Source organism: Elephas maximus, chromosome 21 (assembly GCF_024166365.1).
Source record: "Elephas maximus indicus isolate mEleMax1 chromosome 21, mEleMax1 primary haplotype, whole genome shotgun sequence".
NCBI lineage: Eukaryota > Metazoa > Chordata > Mammalia > Proboscidea > Elephantidae > Elephas > Elephas maximus.
Window position 1 is genome coordinate 34,348,999 of NC_064839.1, and position 18,322 is coordinate 34,367,320.

General features: G+C 49.8%; 1 protein-coding gene across 3 annotated transcripts in view; it reads left to right on the forward strand.

The window, feature by feature from the left end:
* PSKH1 (protein serine kinase H1) overlaps window positions 1–18,322 on the forward strand; it is a 47,385-nt gene that overhangs the window by 24,830 nt on the left and 4,233 nt on the right. For 2 of the 3 annotated variants that reach the window (XR_007514613.1, XM_049863950.1), the window contains exon 2: window positions 3,666–4,692. Coding sequence is in view for 2 of the 3 variants with exons in the window: in XM_049863950.1 (XP_049719907.1) it covers window positions 3,736–4,692 (957 nt within the window). In the remaining variant the exon portion in view is untranslated. Of the gene's footprint in view, window positions 1–3,665; window positions 4,693–15,775; window positions 15,886–18,322 lie in introns of all 3 variants that reach the window. The other variant, XM_049863951.1, reaches the window with a different exon arrangement.

Below are 18,322 nucleotides of genomic sequence, written 5' to 3' on the forward strand. Positions count from 1 at the left end.
TGCTGAGAGTCATATTGACACACAGACTAAAACCTGAGCCCTTAATCTGTGGTCTCCAAATTCCTCACTTTTATCTGATGGATTTGCAATCAAGGTCTTGGGTATATTTCAGTGATAAGCTTGTTCTTTGAAACAGTTGGCCACGTTGGTTAGCGTCTGCCTCACCACCTTGAATTCAAGCCCTCAACTCACTGTAATCTGACGGCCTCTGTGGGTTCTCTGTGACCCCAAGTTACCACAGCAAAACTTGCCTGCGTCTCCTGCTGCTGCCATTGATGGGATCAGTTGCCGGCTTCACAAGGGGGTGAGGTGGGGGTGTAGGTGTTGTTCCTGTGGCCCCAAGCACCACCCTTGGGCAGCCATGGAATCGCTAGCCCTGACCTCTTTTCAAACATCAGATTCTACATCTAACACCCACAGTAAATGTCACTCAAACGCTCCGCATGCACTGAACGCATCCCAGACCTGTCCCTTCTGCTGTACTCTCAACCCTTTTGCCTAGAAGGGCAAGCCAGGGACTGCAGTGCCATGCTCAGTCCTACCTTACAGCCACTATGTTCAGTTTTCAGTCCTGTCAGTTCTGCTGCTGACATCTCTTGATTCCATCTTAGTGTCTGGGGCATAAGCCTTATCACTAGTCCTTTTAGTCCACTTTGACCCTCCTCCAGTCCATCCTCACCATTTTCTAAGCACAGATCTGATCACCTTGCTCTCCTTATGAAACCCTGTGGTAGTTCCCTGTCACCTCACAGGAAGGCCCTAGCTTCTCACCATAACTTGTGCTTCTCTCCATTAGCTGGTTCCTGCTGGCCTTTTAAAACTTCATCACCCCAATTCTGGCTTTGTGACACCAAACTGCCCATAGTGTGTTATTCTCTCTGCCTGAAACACTATTCCCACTTTTCCTCACCGGATTCATTCTTGTTTCAAGATTCAGCTTGGAGGTGGTTACCTCCTTCAGGAAGCTTTTCCTAATCCCTGTGTCACTCTACAGAAACCCTGGTGATGCAGTGGTTAAGTGCCATGGCTGCTAACCAAAAGGTCAGTGATTCAAATCCACCAGGTGCTCCTTGGAAACTCTATGGGGCAGTTCTACTCTATCCTATAGGGTCGCTATGAGTCAGAATTGACTCAACGGCAGTGGGCTTGTGTCACCCTACATGTACCTACTATTGTTCCTCAAATTTAACACCCTACTATATTGATCTGTGTTTGTGCTTGTGTCTTCATTTAGACTTAGTTTATTGATCATGTTTTGTTTTGTAAAATATAACCTACGTTGGACCATGTCTTATTCATTCTCGTATCCCTAGAGCCTAGTAGATGATCAATAAATGTTTAATCTGAATTGATCAGTTCACTCCTAATTCTGTATGTAATAATTAATAGGAAATTCTCAGCCCTTTTCTTCAATCCATGGGCCCTCAGATAGACTTAGAGAAGGGCAGTTATGGATAGAAAGGTGGTGACCTCTGGAAAACAGTAACTCTAGCACTTCATCTTGTCCAGGCCACCACTGGTCCCAGGGCATTAAAAAAAAAAAAAAAAAAATTTTTTTTTTTTTTTCTGTGGGCATTAATTTCTGTCTGGGAAGCAAATGGGGAAGGCTGCTGGATCCTCATCCTAGGGAACTAGGGTGCCCTGGTCTACAACCTGAGCCACATCTGGATGGAGCTGCCAGTGTTCCTCTGCTGCTACTGATGCTCTCCGAGCCGTAGCCTCCCTCCTTCTGCCTCTTGAATGAAGCCCAGGCTGGTTTGATGGCTGCTAGATAGCAGTATGCTGAAGCTTTTGGTCTCAAGTTCACTGGGATTGATTCCAGGCAGCTCTGGGCCTTCTGTGGGATTTCAGCCATCCTCGCTGTAAATTAGAGAAGTGAGAGATCTGGAACAGGGTGTTACAGAAGATGGTGCATTAGCAAAGTAGTGGACACCACCCAGGAAAGAGTGAGGGTAGGACAGAGACCCAGGGCAGTGGGTTGTTGTTTTTGTTTGTTGCAGGGAGGTGGGCAACCCCTACAGGAGGCCTAGAGGACCAGAGCTCAGGATATCCATGAGAAAGGCCTTAGAGAAGCAGCTTTCTGAGCCCTGGTGGGTGATAGTGTTGGAGAGACAACCTAATGCTCCACACCCCTGTTTCAGAAAAGATGAGTCAGAGTAAAAAGGAATGATTTAAACATTTAAAAAGCATGGGAATTCAACTAGGATAAGGAACCCAGGCAGAGTAGGGAGGAGGTGGGGGCAATGACAGCTGAGCCTGTTCTGTGCTTCTGCCCCTCTCTTAGGGTTGAAGACTAGCGTGAGACTCAGACACCAAGGAACTTAAATCAGGACCATGGTGTTCTGATCCAGCCTTTCATCTAAACTCTCCATTGTGTCTAGGCTCCAAGAACTCAGGGGCCAAAGCCATCCTCCCTTCCAAGGAACTATGTTAGAGCCAGGTACTCAGCCTTAATCAGGCTAGGTTTATTGAGGGGCAGGAGGGAGTGTGTGGGAGGCTGAAATTAGCTAGATGTCTGTCAAGCAGGGAGGGCCATCTTCTTTTTAAAATTTAATTACTTTCTGAAGTAGAAAAGTGAAATGGCTCAACATAAAAGTTTTGAAAAATACAGAAATAAAAAGAATTATCCCTAATCTTTTTAGACATGTTTGGGAGCATTCTAGTAGGAAATCCGGTGACTGGCTGTCACAGGGTAGTCATGGCCATGTGAGTGTGAGCATGATGCCATTTCTGGAACAACATGTGCTGGTCACCTTCGATGAGCATGGCCTTGAGCCAGGCACTCTAGAGAGAAACAAGAATTGTATATAAACATGGTATAAGATGAGTCCTTGAGAGAGGCAGATATTAGGCCATGGAATTCAGAGGAAGAGAAGGTGATTCTCAAATGGAACCGTCAGGGAAGGAGCAGAGGCTTCCATTTGAGTTGTACCTTGGAAGTTGAGTAAGGCTGGGGTTGGCCAACAGAGGGAACAGAAAGTTCAAAGAGATGTGAAAATATGGCATGTATATGTGGGAATGGTGTGTTTGAGTGGAATGAAGGATGGATGGAGGGAGCAATAACGGGTAATAAAAAGGGGAAAATCCACTAGAGCTAGATTGAGAAGAGCCTTGACTCTCCCACCGAAGAGTATGAACTTCACCCAGTGGGCAGCGAGTAGGCTGTAACATGCTCAGATTTCCAAGATGAATCTTTCTGGGATGTGTCCGGTGGATTATTATAGGGAGAACAGGAGGGGAAGGCTGTTGTAGAGGTTTCCTGGTGGGAGGTAGTGAGGGTGCCTGAACTGTGGCACGTTGCAGTGGGGGTGAGGAGGAAGGGTAGAATGAGAGCTATATTGGGTCCAGGTACCTGGCAGTAGGGTTTCACCATTGATAGAGGCATGGTATAGCCCAGGAGAAGATGAGGATTGGGGGAGCCTGGGGCAAACAGGACCGGACACAGTGATTTGGGAACAGCCACACAGTCCTGGCTGAGGCTGTGAGAGCATCAGGGCAAACAAGGAGGGCTGAGATTGGTCCTCTGGAGTCCCTGAGGGCAGCAGGAGTGGGGGAAGGGACCTCATAGCCCCTGGTATACAGAGGGCAGGTGGAGAGTTGGATGGTTGGTGTCCCTTCAGAGGTGTTCTGGCTCTACTGACCTGCCCTCTTTTCTGACTATGTAGGTGTAGACGGGGCGCTGCCTGCAGAGCAGGTCCTGCCAGCCTTGCTAGAGAGGATGCCCCCGTGTCCGTGATGGGCTGTGGGACAAGCAAGGTCCTTCCTGAGCCGCCCAAGGATGTCCAGCTGGATCTGGTCAAGAAGGTGGAACCCTCCAGTGGCACCAAGAGTGATGTGTACAAGCACTTCATCACAGAGGTGGACAGTGTTGGCCCTCTCAAAACTGGGTCCATGGCATTCAGTCAGCCCGCACACCTCTGTCCTGGTGCCCCTACTACTGGCCACACAGAGCCTCCCTCAGAACCGCCACGCAGGGCCAGGGTGGCCAAGTACAGGGCCAAGTTCGACCCACGGGTGACAGCCAAGTACGACATCAAGGCTCTAATTGGCCGAGGCAGCTTCAGCCGGGTGGTACGCGTGGAGCACCGGGCAACTCGGCAGCCATATGCCATCAAGATGATCGAAACCAAGTACCGGGAGGGGCGGGAGGTGTGTGAGTCGGAGCTGCGTGTGCTGCGGCGAGTGCGTCATGCCAACATCATTCAGCTGGTGGAGGTGTTTGAGACGCAGGAGCGCGTGTACATGGTGATGGAGCTGGCCACTGGTGGAGAGCTCTTTGACCGCATCATCGCCAAGGGTTCTTTCACTGAGCGTGACGCCACGCGGGTGCTGCAGATGGTGCTGGATGGCGTCCGGTATCTGCATGCACTGGGCATCACACACCGAGACCTCAAGCCTGAGAACCTGCTCTACTACCACCCGGGCACAGACTCCAAGATCATCATCACCGACTTCGGCCTGGCCAGTGCCCGCAAGAAGGGCGATGACTGCCTGATGAAGACCACCTGCGGCACGCCTGAGTACATCGCCCCTGAGGTCCTGGTCCGCAAACCCTACACCAACTCCGTAGACATGTGGGCTCTGGGTGTCATCGCCTACATCCTGCTCAGTGGCACGATGCCCTTTGAGGATGACAACCGCACCCGGCTGTACCGGCAGATCCTCAGGGGCAAGTACAGTTACTCGGGGGAGGTGAGTGCCCGGCTCCAATCCTGGGGGTATCAGGGAAGCCCCTGGCGGGGGGGATGTATGCCGCAGCTCTCAATCAAAAGGACGTGCTCTGTGGGCCATACTTGCAGGATCCAGCTGGGTGATGTCAAAGTGTCCTGGCAGAGATTTGAAGGAGGTTCTGCCTCTGTTTCTGGGGAAGCCTCCTTGTGAAGTGAATGACTGGTCAGGGTGATGCTAGGTCCTGTCCTAATCATGTGTGTCCTCACATCTGTGCAGAAAAGTGAAGAGACAGCAGGGCTGTGTGTCAGGGAGTGATAGAGGCCTGTGGTTCTCAGACTTGAATGTTCATACAGATCACCTGGGGATTGTGTTAAAATGCAGATTTGGAGTCATTAGGGCTGCTTAGGGCCTGAGATTCTGCATTTCTAACAAGCACCCAGGTGATGTTGATGCTATTGGCCTGCAGACCTCACTTAGAGGAGCAAAGGTTTAAGCAAGTGTCATAAAAATAGACAGGGTGATTGGAATATTGGAGAAGGTGGGACCTGGGACTTGGCCAAGAGGAGTCAGATTGCAAGAAGGGGAACAGCACCTGCGAAAGTACAGGACTGAGGAAGCAGGAGGCTGGCTTGGGGTAGTGGCCTGAGTGGCAAGTTCATACGTAGCTGAGGTCAGACAAAGGATCTTGCAGGGGCACCTGGGAAGTTCAGTTGTTCTTATATAGGCTTTGGAGAACCACATGAGGTTGTAGCTGGAACTGAAATTTTAAGATAGATCTGTGAGTGCCTAAGCTTGAAAGACTGGCATCCTGGGGCCAGTAGGAACCATGTCCCCCTGGAATGAAGTCCTGGCTATAGAATAGGGTCAAGGGGCAAGCTAGCTTAAAGAAGTCCTGCCAGGGCTGTCCAGATGCTTGGCTGGATAGGGTGGGGCAGGGGAACCATCACCTTTGGGACCTGGGGAATTCAGAGCCTCTCCCTTCTGGCCAAGACTGGCATGAGTCAAAGAAGTTTTCTTTCCTCCTCCTACTGCCTTCAGGGACTGAAAAGGTATGTGGCTCCCATCCAAGAGGCTCTTCCACCAGTTTTTCTTGTGATGCTGGAGGAGCAAAAGCTTAGCCAGGGCATACTAGCCCCAGCCCATATTTGAGGCAGCCAAGCATGAGCTTGGCAGTGCTTCCGCAGGAAAGGAGCTCTGGTTGTACCCCCTTTCTGGCCTCCCAAACTCCTGGTGGATTGCCCTTGGTAGAAATGTGGTGGCTGGCCACAGACGAAAGTGAAGCTGGGGCATTCTCCAGCTCTCCCATAAAGTTTCTCACATTTTCTTCCTTATTCCCAATGGATTCAACAAAAACAAATGCTGACTGTTAGGAAGCCCAGGCTGTGGTTGTGGTGATCACAGAAGACACCATTTGGCTAATACTCTGGGCTGGGTCTGATTGCAGGTCAGAAGACCCAGAATCTACCTCACAGAGGAAGTTGTTGTGCCAAGGCTCTGCCTGGCTTGCTGTGTTCTGGGAGCCCAGCCCCTGGAGCTCTGTGTGGTGCCAGGCTGTTGAGGGTTCAGCTGGCAGCTGGCAGGGGCCATTGAGTCTAGCTATGGAAAGGAGATTTGCCTAGAAGCACTGACAGAGGAAAGACTTTCCAAAAGTCTCTAGGTTTGCCCAAGAGTTTCTGATCCTGGCAGTTGTTGATCAGGCGGTTTTTATCTAATTGGAACTTGTAGACGCTTGCTAACTGGCTATTTGTTATTGGAGGGTAGGGGAATGACAAACGAGTGGAGTGGGGAATGGATTCAGGCTTCCCACTCATACTGTAGCCAAAAGACTGGGTGCTAAGAGTCTTCTTCCCGCCCGCTAGAATTATAGAGCATGAGTATGGGAGAAGGGGGCACTACCCAGCCTTCAGCACCCAGTACCCTCCGCCTAGAGCTGAAAACATCAGAGTCAAATCACCGGTCAGGCCTGGCAGTACATGTCTATCATAGGAGCTTGGCTGACCCTGAGAACAGATTGCATCACCTTCTAAGGAGGGCTCTGGGTTGGGAGGGATTTGTCTGGGGTGTTTCCTGGACAAGGGGTTCTTATCATTAGGTCATACTCTCTAAGCTGGGGACCAAGCATCCATCTTTCTGTTCAGCTGCTAGTCCTGCCCATCCCCAAGTGACCTGGGGAAAATGCAGAGAGACCTACCTGTTCCCCATGCCCATGGAGCCAGAGATTACCTGGGGAGGGAGAACTAGGTATAGGAAATGGCCATAGACTGAACCCCTCTGTTGGCAGGCACATGGCATAGAGCCATGGGCCTTGGCAGTCTGGACCATGGGCTGTAGGACTCAGGCCAGGCTGCTGGGCTGGCATCTTTTCTTAGGGCTGGGCCCTACCCTGCCCACCATCCAGCCAACTGCTTTACACTGTGCGATGGTCGTTTGTCCTTGTGAAAGACATCTGAGTCAGCAAGGCTCTGCCAGAAAACCTGTCTGAGAGCATGTCCTAGTGAGGGAGTGTTGCTGTCAGCTCCTTGTGCAGATGAGGGGCCACCTTCTTTGCGCTCAGCAGAGTTTGGAAGGGTATGCTTCCTCTCCAGAAGGTGAGTCTCATAACACTGGGTGCCTTTCCAGGGGCACTGTCTGTCCCCTTGCACCCTTATAGTGATGTCTCATGTACACCAGGCTCTGTGCACTGTGCTTGTTCCCCGAGGGCTCCATCCCTGTCAGGCTCAGTGGTTTCTGTGGACTTGAATTAGGGGCTTCCTGCAGGGGATGGTTTTGAGAAGGAGATGACTCAGAGAAGAGGATCTTGCTGGATGTGCTCCAAAATAAATAGGAGGTTGTTTGGTGCTGTGGGGAGTAAAAGGGCAGAGGTTGAAGAGGCTGGGGACAGGCCTGGTGTTCTTTAGTGGGAGTTGTGCAGGGACTGCTTGGGGAGTTGATGTGTTAGGTGGGAGGGAGGGAGCCCTCCAGATTCTTAATAGTGAAGGGATGCTGCAGGAAGTGTTGTAGGAGGTTACCAGGAGGAAGACACTCTGGGGGTTGTTGGAATAATCCCAGCTTGGGGTAGGGATACCTGGACACCTGGGGGTGTTTAGGGAAAATCAGGGATTCAGGAGAGTGGGCTCCACATGGTGCTGTGTGAGCTATAGTTTAGGAAGTGAGGGTGTGTGGGGGACTTGCAGCTCTGCAGGAGGAGCAGCCACTTGCAAGGGCAGATTTGGAGTGTTCTAGGCTGCCCTTGTGACCCAGAGAGTGTGTAGAGCCCTGCTTTGACATCCCCAAATTGGTCCTCCTTCAGCACCCTGCCCCACTATCCTGACCCTATAGCCTCCAGCACAGGCCCCTTGCCTGCCCCTGTCCCTGCACTGCACAAGCCCCAGGTGTCTGCCCTTTTCACATCTCTAAGCTTTTACTCCCAGTGTTGGTCTCAGAAATTTGACCAGCTCTGAAATGTCCAGTTCAAAGGTTGCTCCCTCCAAAATAATGCTAACCACTGCTGTTGTCTAGGTGCTGTACATCCAGCATCTCTAGTCTCCATGGCAATCCTGCCAGGCAGGTGTAATCCCCATTTTACAGATGAGGAAACTGAGGCTAGTGAGGTTAAGTAACTTGCCCATGATCTCACAGCTAGAGGGTGGCAGGTCTGAGATTTGAATCCAGGCCGTCTTGGCATCAGAGTTCTTGGCCCTCTTGCATTCTGCTCTCCCTGACATATCAGCCTCAGCATGTATGGAAGTCTTTGTTTCAGTGCTTTCTCGGCCTGTTGTCTATGGACCCATCTTTCTTCACTGGCCTGTATGATCCTTGAGGACAGTGTATATATAGCTGTGTAAGCCCTCTGCTGTTGGGTCCCAGACTTCGTACGCATTAAGTATTTGTTGGAATATTTGCTGGGCTGGAGTATTTATAAACGATGACTGTGAGGAAGGTTTTGTCTGGCTTCTGAGGGAGGCACCAGTGGTTACTGGTACTTATTGGGAAGGGACCCAAAAGCAACTGCTGGCAGACAGATGGAGCTGCCCAGGCCGGCTGGGAATTCTTTTTCTGGGAGCTGGACTCCAGGTTGGTGAGTCTGCTTGAGATGCACTTAGCAGGCTGCTGGCCAGACCTGTCTGTGGGGCACAGGCAGGAAAGGGGTTTGAAGGCCCAGGGGTGGGTGTGCTCTTCACTTTTTAGAAGCTAATGCAGGAACCTTGGAAGAGGAGGTATTGCTGGGAAGGGGAAGCCTCTTAAGAGGACACTCTGCATTTTTGCCCAGTGACTGAAAGTGCTGGGGTGGAGAGGGCCAAGAGGATCACACTGGAAGTGGTAGGGAGACAGATGTTGGTCAAGTGTGAAGAAGGCCTTTGTAAAAGCACGAGAGCAATCTGAAGACAGCCACCTGGAGAGAGTGAACTTACTCTCACAGGATGCACCAGAAGGGCTGGGGGTGCTGTTTCTAAAGGAGTGACAGAGGTGAGTCATCATCTGTGGACTCATGCTAGGGGACTATAATGTTCCCTCCAACTTGTAGGTTCTGTGATTCACTTGACATGAAATGTGACGTCCCTGGCCTGATGTCATTGCTTTTGTTAAGAGTTCTATTCCTAGGGCAGCACGTATGGTGAAGTTCTTGGAGGGCTAATTGCAGGCTGATGGATGCATCAGCCGCTTTGCCGTCTGCTGTGTTTGAGCTGTGGGTACACCCAGGAAACTGCACCTGGGCCAGGTAGGCCAGGGCCAGGTTCTCAGAGCATCTTGTTCAGGAGAATGGGTGCTGCCACGGGGCCAGAGTACTGGTGAGAGTAGAAATCCACTTGAAAGCGATCTTGCAATCTCTGGGGAAGGGTCTTGGTGGGAGGAGGCTTCCCAAGGCTAAGTCCCTGGGCTGCAGGCTAACCATCTGTCCACTTGGGGCCGAGGGGTGTACACTTGGGGCACTGAGTAGGGCCATCTCCTAGCTCTGATAGCCCTGCAATGGGATGGTGCCCAGAGTCAGAGTTGACGTTCACATTCCCATCTCAGCTTGTCCCTTGACTACCTCCTTGCCACACTCTTCCCCACTTCTTTCTTTTTTTTTTTAATTTTTAATCTGCTTTTTTTTTTTTAAGTGAAAGTTTACAAACCAGTTCAGTCTCTCATACAAAAAATTATTTACATCTTCGTATATACTCCTAGTTGCTCTCCCCCTAATGAGACAGCACCCTCCTTCCCTCCACTCTCTATTTTCGTGTCCATTTGGCCAGCTTCTGACCTCCTCTGCCCTCTCGTCTCTTTTCCAGACAAGAGCTGCCCACATAGTCTCATGTGTCTACTTGATCTAAGAAGCTCACTCTTCACTAGTATCATTTTCTATCCCATAGTCCAGTCCAATTCTTGTCTGAAGAGTTGACTTTGGGAATGGTTCCTGTCTTGGGCTAACAGAAGGTCTGGGGACCATGACCTCTGGGGTCCTTCCAGTCTCAGTCAGACCATTAAGTCTGATCTTTTTATGGGAATTTGAGGTCTGCATCCCACTGCTCTCCTGCACCCTCAGGGGTTCTCTGTTGTGTTCCCTGTGAGGGCAGTCATCGGTTGTAGCCGGGCACCATCTAGTTCTTCTGGTCTCAGGCTGATGTAGTCTCTGGTTTATGTGGCCCTTTCTGTCTCTTGGGCTCATAATTACCTTGTGTCTTTGGTGTTCTTCATTCTCCTTTGCACCAGGTGGGTTGACACCAATAGATGCATCTTAGGTGGCTGCTTGATAGCATTTAAGACCCCAGACACCACTCTCCAAAGGGGGTTACAGAATGTTTTCTCTCTTTTTTTTTTTTATAGTTTTTATTGTGCTTTAAGTGAAAGTTTACAAATCAAGTAAGTCTCTCACACAAAAACTTATACACACCTTGCTACGTACTCCCAGTTACTCTCCCCCTAATGAGACAGCCCACTCTCATCCCTCCACTGTCTCTTTTTGAGTCCATTTCGTCAGCTTCTAACCCCCTCCACCCTCTCATCTCCCCTCCAGGCAGGAGATGCCAACATAGTCTCAAGTGTCCACCTGATCCAAGAAGTTCAGTCCTCACCAGCATCCCTCTCCAGCCCGTTGTCCAGTCCAATCCATGTCTGAAGAGTTGGCTTCGGGAATGGTTCCTGTCCTGGGCCAATAGAGGGTCTGGGGGCCATGACCACTGGGGTCCTTCTAGTCTCAGTCAGACCATTAAGTCTGGTCTTCTTATGAGAATTTGGGGTCTGCATCCCACTGCTCTCCTGCTCCCTCAGGCGTTCTCTGTTATGTTCCCTGTAAGGCCAGTCATTGGTTGTAGCTGGGCACCATCTAGTTCTTCTGGTCTCAGGATAATGTAGTCTTTGGTTCATGTGGCCCTTTCTGGCTCTTGGGCTCATAATTACCTTGTGACCTTGGTGTTCTTCATTCTCCTTTGATCCAGGTGGGTTGAGACCAATTGATGCATCTTAGATGGCTGCTTGCCAGCGTTTAAGACCCCAGATGCCACTCTTCAAAGTGGGATGCAGAATGTTTTCTTAATAGATTTTATTATGCCAGTTGACTTAGATGCCCCCTGGAACCATGGTCCCCTGCTATGCTGGCCTTCGAAGCATTCAGTTTATTCAGGAAACTTCTTTGCTTTTGGTTTGGTCCAGCTGTGCTGACCTCCCCTGTATTGTGTGTTGTCTTTCCCTTCACCTAAGATAGTTCTTATCTACTATCTAATTAGTGAAAACCCCTCTCCCTCCTTCCCTCCCTGGTCTCATAACCATCAAAGAATATTTTCTTTCTGTTTAAACTCCTTTTCGAGTTCTTATTATGGTGGTCTCGTACAATATTTGTCCTTTTGCAACTGACTAATTTCACTCAGCAAATGCCTTCCAGATTCCTCCATGTTATGAAATGTTTCACGGATTCGTCATTGTTCTTTATCGATGTGTAGTATTCCATTGTGTGAATATACCATAATTTCTTTATCCATTCATCCATTGGTGGGCACCGTAGTTGCTTCCATCTTTTTGCTATTGTAAACGCTACTGGAATGAACATGGGTGTGCATATATCTGTTCGTGTAAAGGCTCTTATTTCTCTAAGGTATATTGCAAGTAGTGGTATTGCTGGATCGTATGGTAGTTGTATTTCTAGGTTTTTAAGGAAGTGCCGAATTGATTTCCAAAGTGGTTGTACCATTTTACATTCCCACCAGCAGTGTATAAGTGTTCCATTCTCTCCACAACCTGTCCAGCATTGATTATTTTGTGTTTTTTTGGATTAATGCCAGCCTTGTTGGAGTGAGATGGAATCTCATTGTAGTTTTGATTTGCATTGCTCTAATGGATAATGATTGTGAGCATTTCTTTACGTATCTGTTAGCTACCTGAATGTCTTCTTTAGTGAAGTACCTGTTCATATCCTTTGCCTATTTTTAAGTTGGGTTATTTGTCTTTTCGTTGTTGAGTTTTTGCAGTATCATGTAGATTTTAGAGATCAGACACTGATCGGAAATGTTGTAGCTGAAAACTTATTCCCAGTCTGTAGGTAGTTTTTTTACTCTTTTGGTAAAGTCTTTGGATGCGCATAGGTGCTTGATTCTTAGGAGCTCTCAGTTATCTAGTTTCTCTTCTGGTGTTTGTGCATTGTTAGTAATGTTTTGTATACTGTTTATGCCATGTATTAGGGCTCCTAGCGTTGTCCCTATTTTTTCTCCCATGATCTTTATCAGTTTAGATTTTGTATTTACGTCTTTGATCCATTTTGAGTTAGTTTTGTGCATGGTTTGAGGTATGAGTCTTGTTTCCTTTTTTTGCAGATGGATATCCAGGTATGCCAGCACCATTTGTTAAAGAGACTGTCTTTTTCCCATTTAACTGACTTTGGGCCTTTGTCAACATCCCAGAGCAGAATGGTAAGGATCATAGTCACTGTGTGGAGGCTCTTCTATTAGTTTCAGTAGTTTTCTTGAGGATTCTTTAGGGTTTTCTGTGTATAAGATCATGTCAACTGTAAATAGAGATGCTTTTACTTCTTCCTTGCCAAACTGGATGCCCTTTATTTCTTTATCTAACCTAATTGCTCTGGCTAGAACCTCCAGCACAATGTTGAATAAGAGTGGTGATAAAGGGCATCTTTGTCTGGTTTCCGTTTTCCAGGGGAATGCTTTCAGACTCTCTCCATTTAGGATGATGTTGGCTGTTGGCTTTACATAAATGCCGTTCATTATGTTGAGGAATTTTCCTTCTATTCCTGTTTTGCAGAGAGCTTTTATCATGAATGGGTATTAAACTTTGTCAGATGCCTTTTCTGCATCAATTGATAAGATCATGTGGTTCCTGTCTTTTGTTTTATTTATATGATGGATTACAGTAATTGTGTCTCTAATGTTGAGCCATCCCTGCATACCTGGTATATATCCAACTTGGTCATGGTGAATTATTTTTTTGATATGTTGTTGAATTCTATTGGCTACAATTTTATTCAGGATTTTTGCATCTAAGTTCATGAGGGATATAGGTCTGTAATTTTCTTTTTTTGTGGTGTCTTTACCTTGTTTTGGTATCAGGGTTACGTGGGCTTCATAGAATGAGTTTGGGAGTATTCCGTTGTTTTCTATGCTCTGAAATACTTTCAGTAGTAGTGCTATTAACTCGTCTCTGAAGGTTTGGTAGAACTCTGCAGTGAAGACATCCGGGCCAGGGCTTTTTTTGTTGTTGTCTTCCCTACTTCTTAAAGTGAGTATGTTGTTAGTTGCTGTCAAGTACTGCTCCATAGGGCTTTCAAGGGTGTGACCTCTTGAAAGCAAATCACCAGGCCTGTCTTCTGAGGCATCTCTGGGTGGGTTTGAATTGCTAGTAGTTGGGCGCTTAACCATTTATTCCACCCAGGGCCTCTATACAGTGACTATAATCCTACCATTCTGCTCTGGGATGTTGAAGATAAAATGAGGTGGCAGAGGGCGTGGCGTGTCTTGTTGCCCTCTAGGTGAGGGTGGTTGGTGTCTGTGGGGCTTGGTCCTCCTGCTTCCTATTCTCTGACTCTTCAGTTTTCTGCCCCATATGCCACAGGGATCAGCAGGGTGAGCAGGGATGAATCTAACTCCTTTACTCCAGAACTATGGGGAGAACTACCCATGGACATGGGAGAGCTGGGATGGGAAATGTGTGCTGGCAGCACAGCGGGATGCAGAGAGGCATGTAGTATATTTCCTGGCTCTTGCTTGTATTTTGCTGGATGCCTCTAATGGCTCAGCTGTCCTGCCTCCAGTCTGGATGGGCTGTAATGGACCCATCAGCTCACCACTCTTCCCTCGCTGTCCCTACTCCCAGAGTCAGAGGATAGCTTTCCTGTGTTTGTCTCAGTAGCTGACAACAGAAGGAAACACAAATTGGTTTAGAATTTTTCTTTGCTGTGAGGCAGCCTTAAGCCCTTCTTCCTTGCCTACCTGCTGGTGGTGGCTGGATGTCAAGTGCTGGATGATGACGCTGTCTGCATGTGTGGTCTCATGAGGGAGGATGACAGATGCCCCCATACCTGTGTGGAAAGGACGCCCCCATCAACAGAACTCCTGGGACACAGTTGGTGTTCATGCGATGTGTCTCCCTCCTTCACTGCAGGAGCAGAAGCCCTCAGGTGGAGTCTCTGACAGGGCACTGAGAGGTGGTTGGTTTGGTCCACTGGGTGTGGGGAGTGGGCTCACATTGGTCGCTGTGGTTGGAGATTTCTTGGAGGAAGGCAGGGTGACTCCCTGGACAGTGGCTCAGGAGTCTGTTTGGGAGGGCCACGTGGGGACAGAAGGCAGGCTATAAGTGGAGAGGAGCAGTAGCCCCTCGTGTCACCTCTGAGCTACCACCTGCCTCCCAGGAGCCCTGTCCTCCAGGCATCCCTCTTCCACTGCTCCCGGCATACACACTCCCCCGATAGTAGCACCCTCCTTTGGTGTAGCAGAAACAGTGCCCATCCAGCCACACTGCTGCATTTAGCCATTCCCACAGGAGCGCCTTGCTCTGACCACCCACGATATCTCATTAAGCAGGGTCAGAGCTGATTTTCATCACTGCTGTTTCCCACCCCTACCCTATCCACTGAGCTCTCTTGAACAAAGAGGGTGCGTCACAGATTGTGTTCAGAGCAGGCACTGGCACTCCATCCATCCCTTCCCTCTCCTGCTCTTCTCATTGTTTGTTTCCACCTGGATAGCAGTGCCTTTTCGTAGGCCCTGTCATTTCTAGGCCCTCTTGTCCTTCTGGGAGCTGCCAGAGCTGTTGTCTCACCCACATTCTGACCTCTTTAGATCTGCTGATGGCCTCCCACGCACATCCCTTCCTGCCTCCTCTGAGCTGGAAGCAGACTATCGGTTAGACAGGATGGTTAAAGGTGACCTGGTTCAACCATCCCCCACCAGTTGTGCCTCTCCAGTCAGCTCTTCCATCACATGAGGTCACACTATCTGTCTCCCCATGGAAGTGTAGCGCCCAGAACTGTGCTCCACCCCGGTGTGGCCCTGCAGCTTGGAGCAGAAGGCCAAGTCACCTTCATCTTTTCTCTTGTCCTGTCATCCATATTGACCAAGTGCCTGTCCTGAGCAGAGTCTGTGCTTAGGATCCCAGGGACACAGACCACAAGAGACAGAGGCCAGAGCTGTAGGTGAGATGCTAACAGTCTCTGAGGCTACAAACTCCCTCAGAAATTACCATGGAAGGAAGTTTTGTTTTGTTTTTTATTTTAAAAAGCCAGGCTGGGCCCTGCGAGTCACCGGGCCTCAGCAGAACCCATGAGAGGGGATAAAAGAGAGACCACTCTGCATCAGGCTCCTAAATTCAAAACCTTCCAGACTGTTCCAGGATGTTGTTAAAAGCAGGCTTTACTTGGTTGCTGGCATAGGCTGTTGATGTCCTCCCAGTTCCAAAGCGAGCAAGCAGCACCCTTCTTGACTCTGAGTGGCACCCTGTCTCCCTCCTGTCCCTTTTCTTCACTTCTTGGATCCTGGCCAAAAACAGGTTGGGGTGTAAGGTTTTATTGTGTTATTCATCTCAAGTTTCAGAATGCAGCTTTTCTAACCTTTAAGTTGTCATGCCTTTTCTCATTTTATTTTTATCTTCATTTTCTGCCTCTTTTTAAATTCCATTCTTTTCCCTCTTTTTCTCCCTCCAGGCTCTCTCCCCCCACGTCCTTCTCTTTTCTGCTGCTCGCCCCCCACCTGCCCCCTGCCGGGTCCCAGGGTGGTGGATTCTGTCTGGTCTGGAAGCCGGGGCACCAGGATGGTGAGTGTCTTGACCAGAGGAGGGGATGCTGTCCCCACTGCCACACAGGATCTAGTTCTGCTGAGTTTTTCAAAACTCTTTTCCTCGTGGGCAACATCAAAGTGTGGTATTCTTGTCGTCATACTCTACTGAGTAAACCTGAAGCTCCATTTCCCAGAATTTCCTCCGTGCCCTTTTCCTTGCTCTCATTCAGGCCCATGTAAGTACCAGAAGGAGGCCTCTGAGGGTGGGAATATGGGTCTGAAAATACATTTTGAGGCAAAACTGGGGGAAGAAGTGAGTCATGGTAGCAAAGCCTAGGTTTCTTTCCTCCCTTCCTTCCCCAGCAGCTCTTTGGTTCAGCCCTTCTCTGCCAGGGCACCTTTCCCAGAGTCATCACGGGCTGGATAAAGAACCTATAAACGTCAAGAGGTAAAGTCAGCTTACATCCAAGTGAGGAAGAAAGATAGAGAGGCATATTCCTAGAATCCAGGGCTTTTAGAAACTGGAAGGGACTCAGAATTCATGGCTTTCAGCCCCTTTGTGTAAAAGTGAGGAGGCTGTGACTTCTCTAAGATCACGTTGCTTGGTGGCACAGAGGTAGACCCAGAATGCAGTCTTACAGTCTAGCACATTAATCTGTCACCCAGACTGCCATCCAGAAGAGACACCGGACCTTTCTCTGCCAACCTTATGGACGAGTGATCAGGCCTACCTACCAGAGGATCTAGGGCAGGGCCTGGGTGCTGGGTTTGCTACTGGAAAGAAGCAGCTTCCTCCTCTCCCTGCAGCCCGGGCCAGAGAGCTGGCACTGTCCTTTGCCTCCTTAGTGTCTGGGGTCAAGGTAAGGATACTGGTAGTGGCTTGGGCAGTGTTCTTGTGAGGCTCTTGTGACAGAGCTGGAGTAGCCGCATTGGGACCTGAGTGCCTGGAGGCAAAGACATGAACTGACATTTTAACAGTCCCTTTCTCGTGCTCCTGTTGAGCCCTGTGCTCATGTTAGCCCAGAAGCAAGTGGAAGCCTCTGGGAGACTGACCAGGTAGTACCTGGGGCCTGTCCCTTCTATCAGCCACCTGAGGCCCATGTGTGTCCGTAGTCCAGCCCCAAGTATACTGAGGCAAGAGCTCAGTCCTTCAGCAAAAGCCAGCACTGTTGGAGCTGAGGAAAACCGAAGGGTGTTTTTCTCATGCCCAGAATGCTTCCTGGCCACCAGCCATGGGCTGACAGACAGTCGTGTGGCTCCAGGCACCCGAGCATGTTGGGGAAGCAGGTGTTGAATGCTTTCTTAGGAGGTGCTGAACTGGACTTGAGGCCAGAAGCATGGTGGTAGGTGAGTACAGGAAGCCTTCTGTTTCCTTCCAGAGCCCTGTTGGAAGCCTCAGCAGGGTTCCTGGGGGCCGCTGTTACTGGGAGTCAACCTAAGTCCCTGCTCTGCTGTCAGTGGGTTTGGCAAGGACCTTTCAGGTTGTACCACCTTCCTGCTGGACCTCCCTCTGCACACTCTCCAGTTCACCAGGGTTATGTTGGGTGCCATTGGTACAGCTAATTCTCAGGCCAGGATGGCTTGAGTCAGAATTGGCTTGGGGGCCCCACCTGGCCCAGCTGCTCGCAGCTCTTCAAGGATGGGGAAAGCTGGGGCTGCCCGTGAGGGCTGGGCTGGCCCTCAGACAAATGAGTCCGTTGGCATTCTGCACACAGTTACACGTCTGCAGTAATTGGAGAGGCAGAGAGTCTGGGGTAGTGGGAGGGGCAGATCAATCCAGCTTGCTTTGGTACTAACCACCTGGCCGCTCAGTGAGCAGCAGGAGTTGTTGCCTGGTGTGAGCCTCTGCTGCTCTGGAGATGGAGATGCTTAAGTCTACGAGGCAGGTCTGTGAGAGGCCCAACAAAGACTGCATCTCTGCAGGGGGTGCCACTGGCTTGGAGCTGTGTGGATGGCCTTGGTTTGGTTGGGTGTGGATATGAGTAGTGGAACCCTTGATCCATCATGTTCAGGTTCCTGGCCGGTGCACCCAGCTTTACCACCATTTACTCCATCCTCTGCAGAGAGGGTACCCCTCTTGTGTCTTGACTGGACCAAGAGGTAGGGGCCAAATCCTGGTCCCAGCCCTGTTTGGGCTGGCCCAGCCTGCCAACCCTGACTTGGGGCTGTACCACCAACAGGCCAGGCTGCAGTGTGTTCCCTGTTGATCTCACCTTTTCCTGGTGACCATATAAAGCCAGAGAGGGCAGCATAGGTGTTCTCATGACCTAAACTGTTCAGCTCTAGGTTTGCTGTGTCCATCAGGGGCCCTGTTGGGCCTGCTTCTTTCTGTCTCTCAAATGAGTGATGGGTGCAGCAGTGAGTGTCTGGGGTCTGCAGTGGGTAGCCCCTCCCAGTGGCTCCTTTTGGTCTGGTGGCAGCAGCAAGCCATGGCACTTTCTAGACTTGTGAGCCAAAAGCTGCTGTGGCAACTG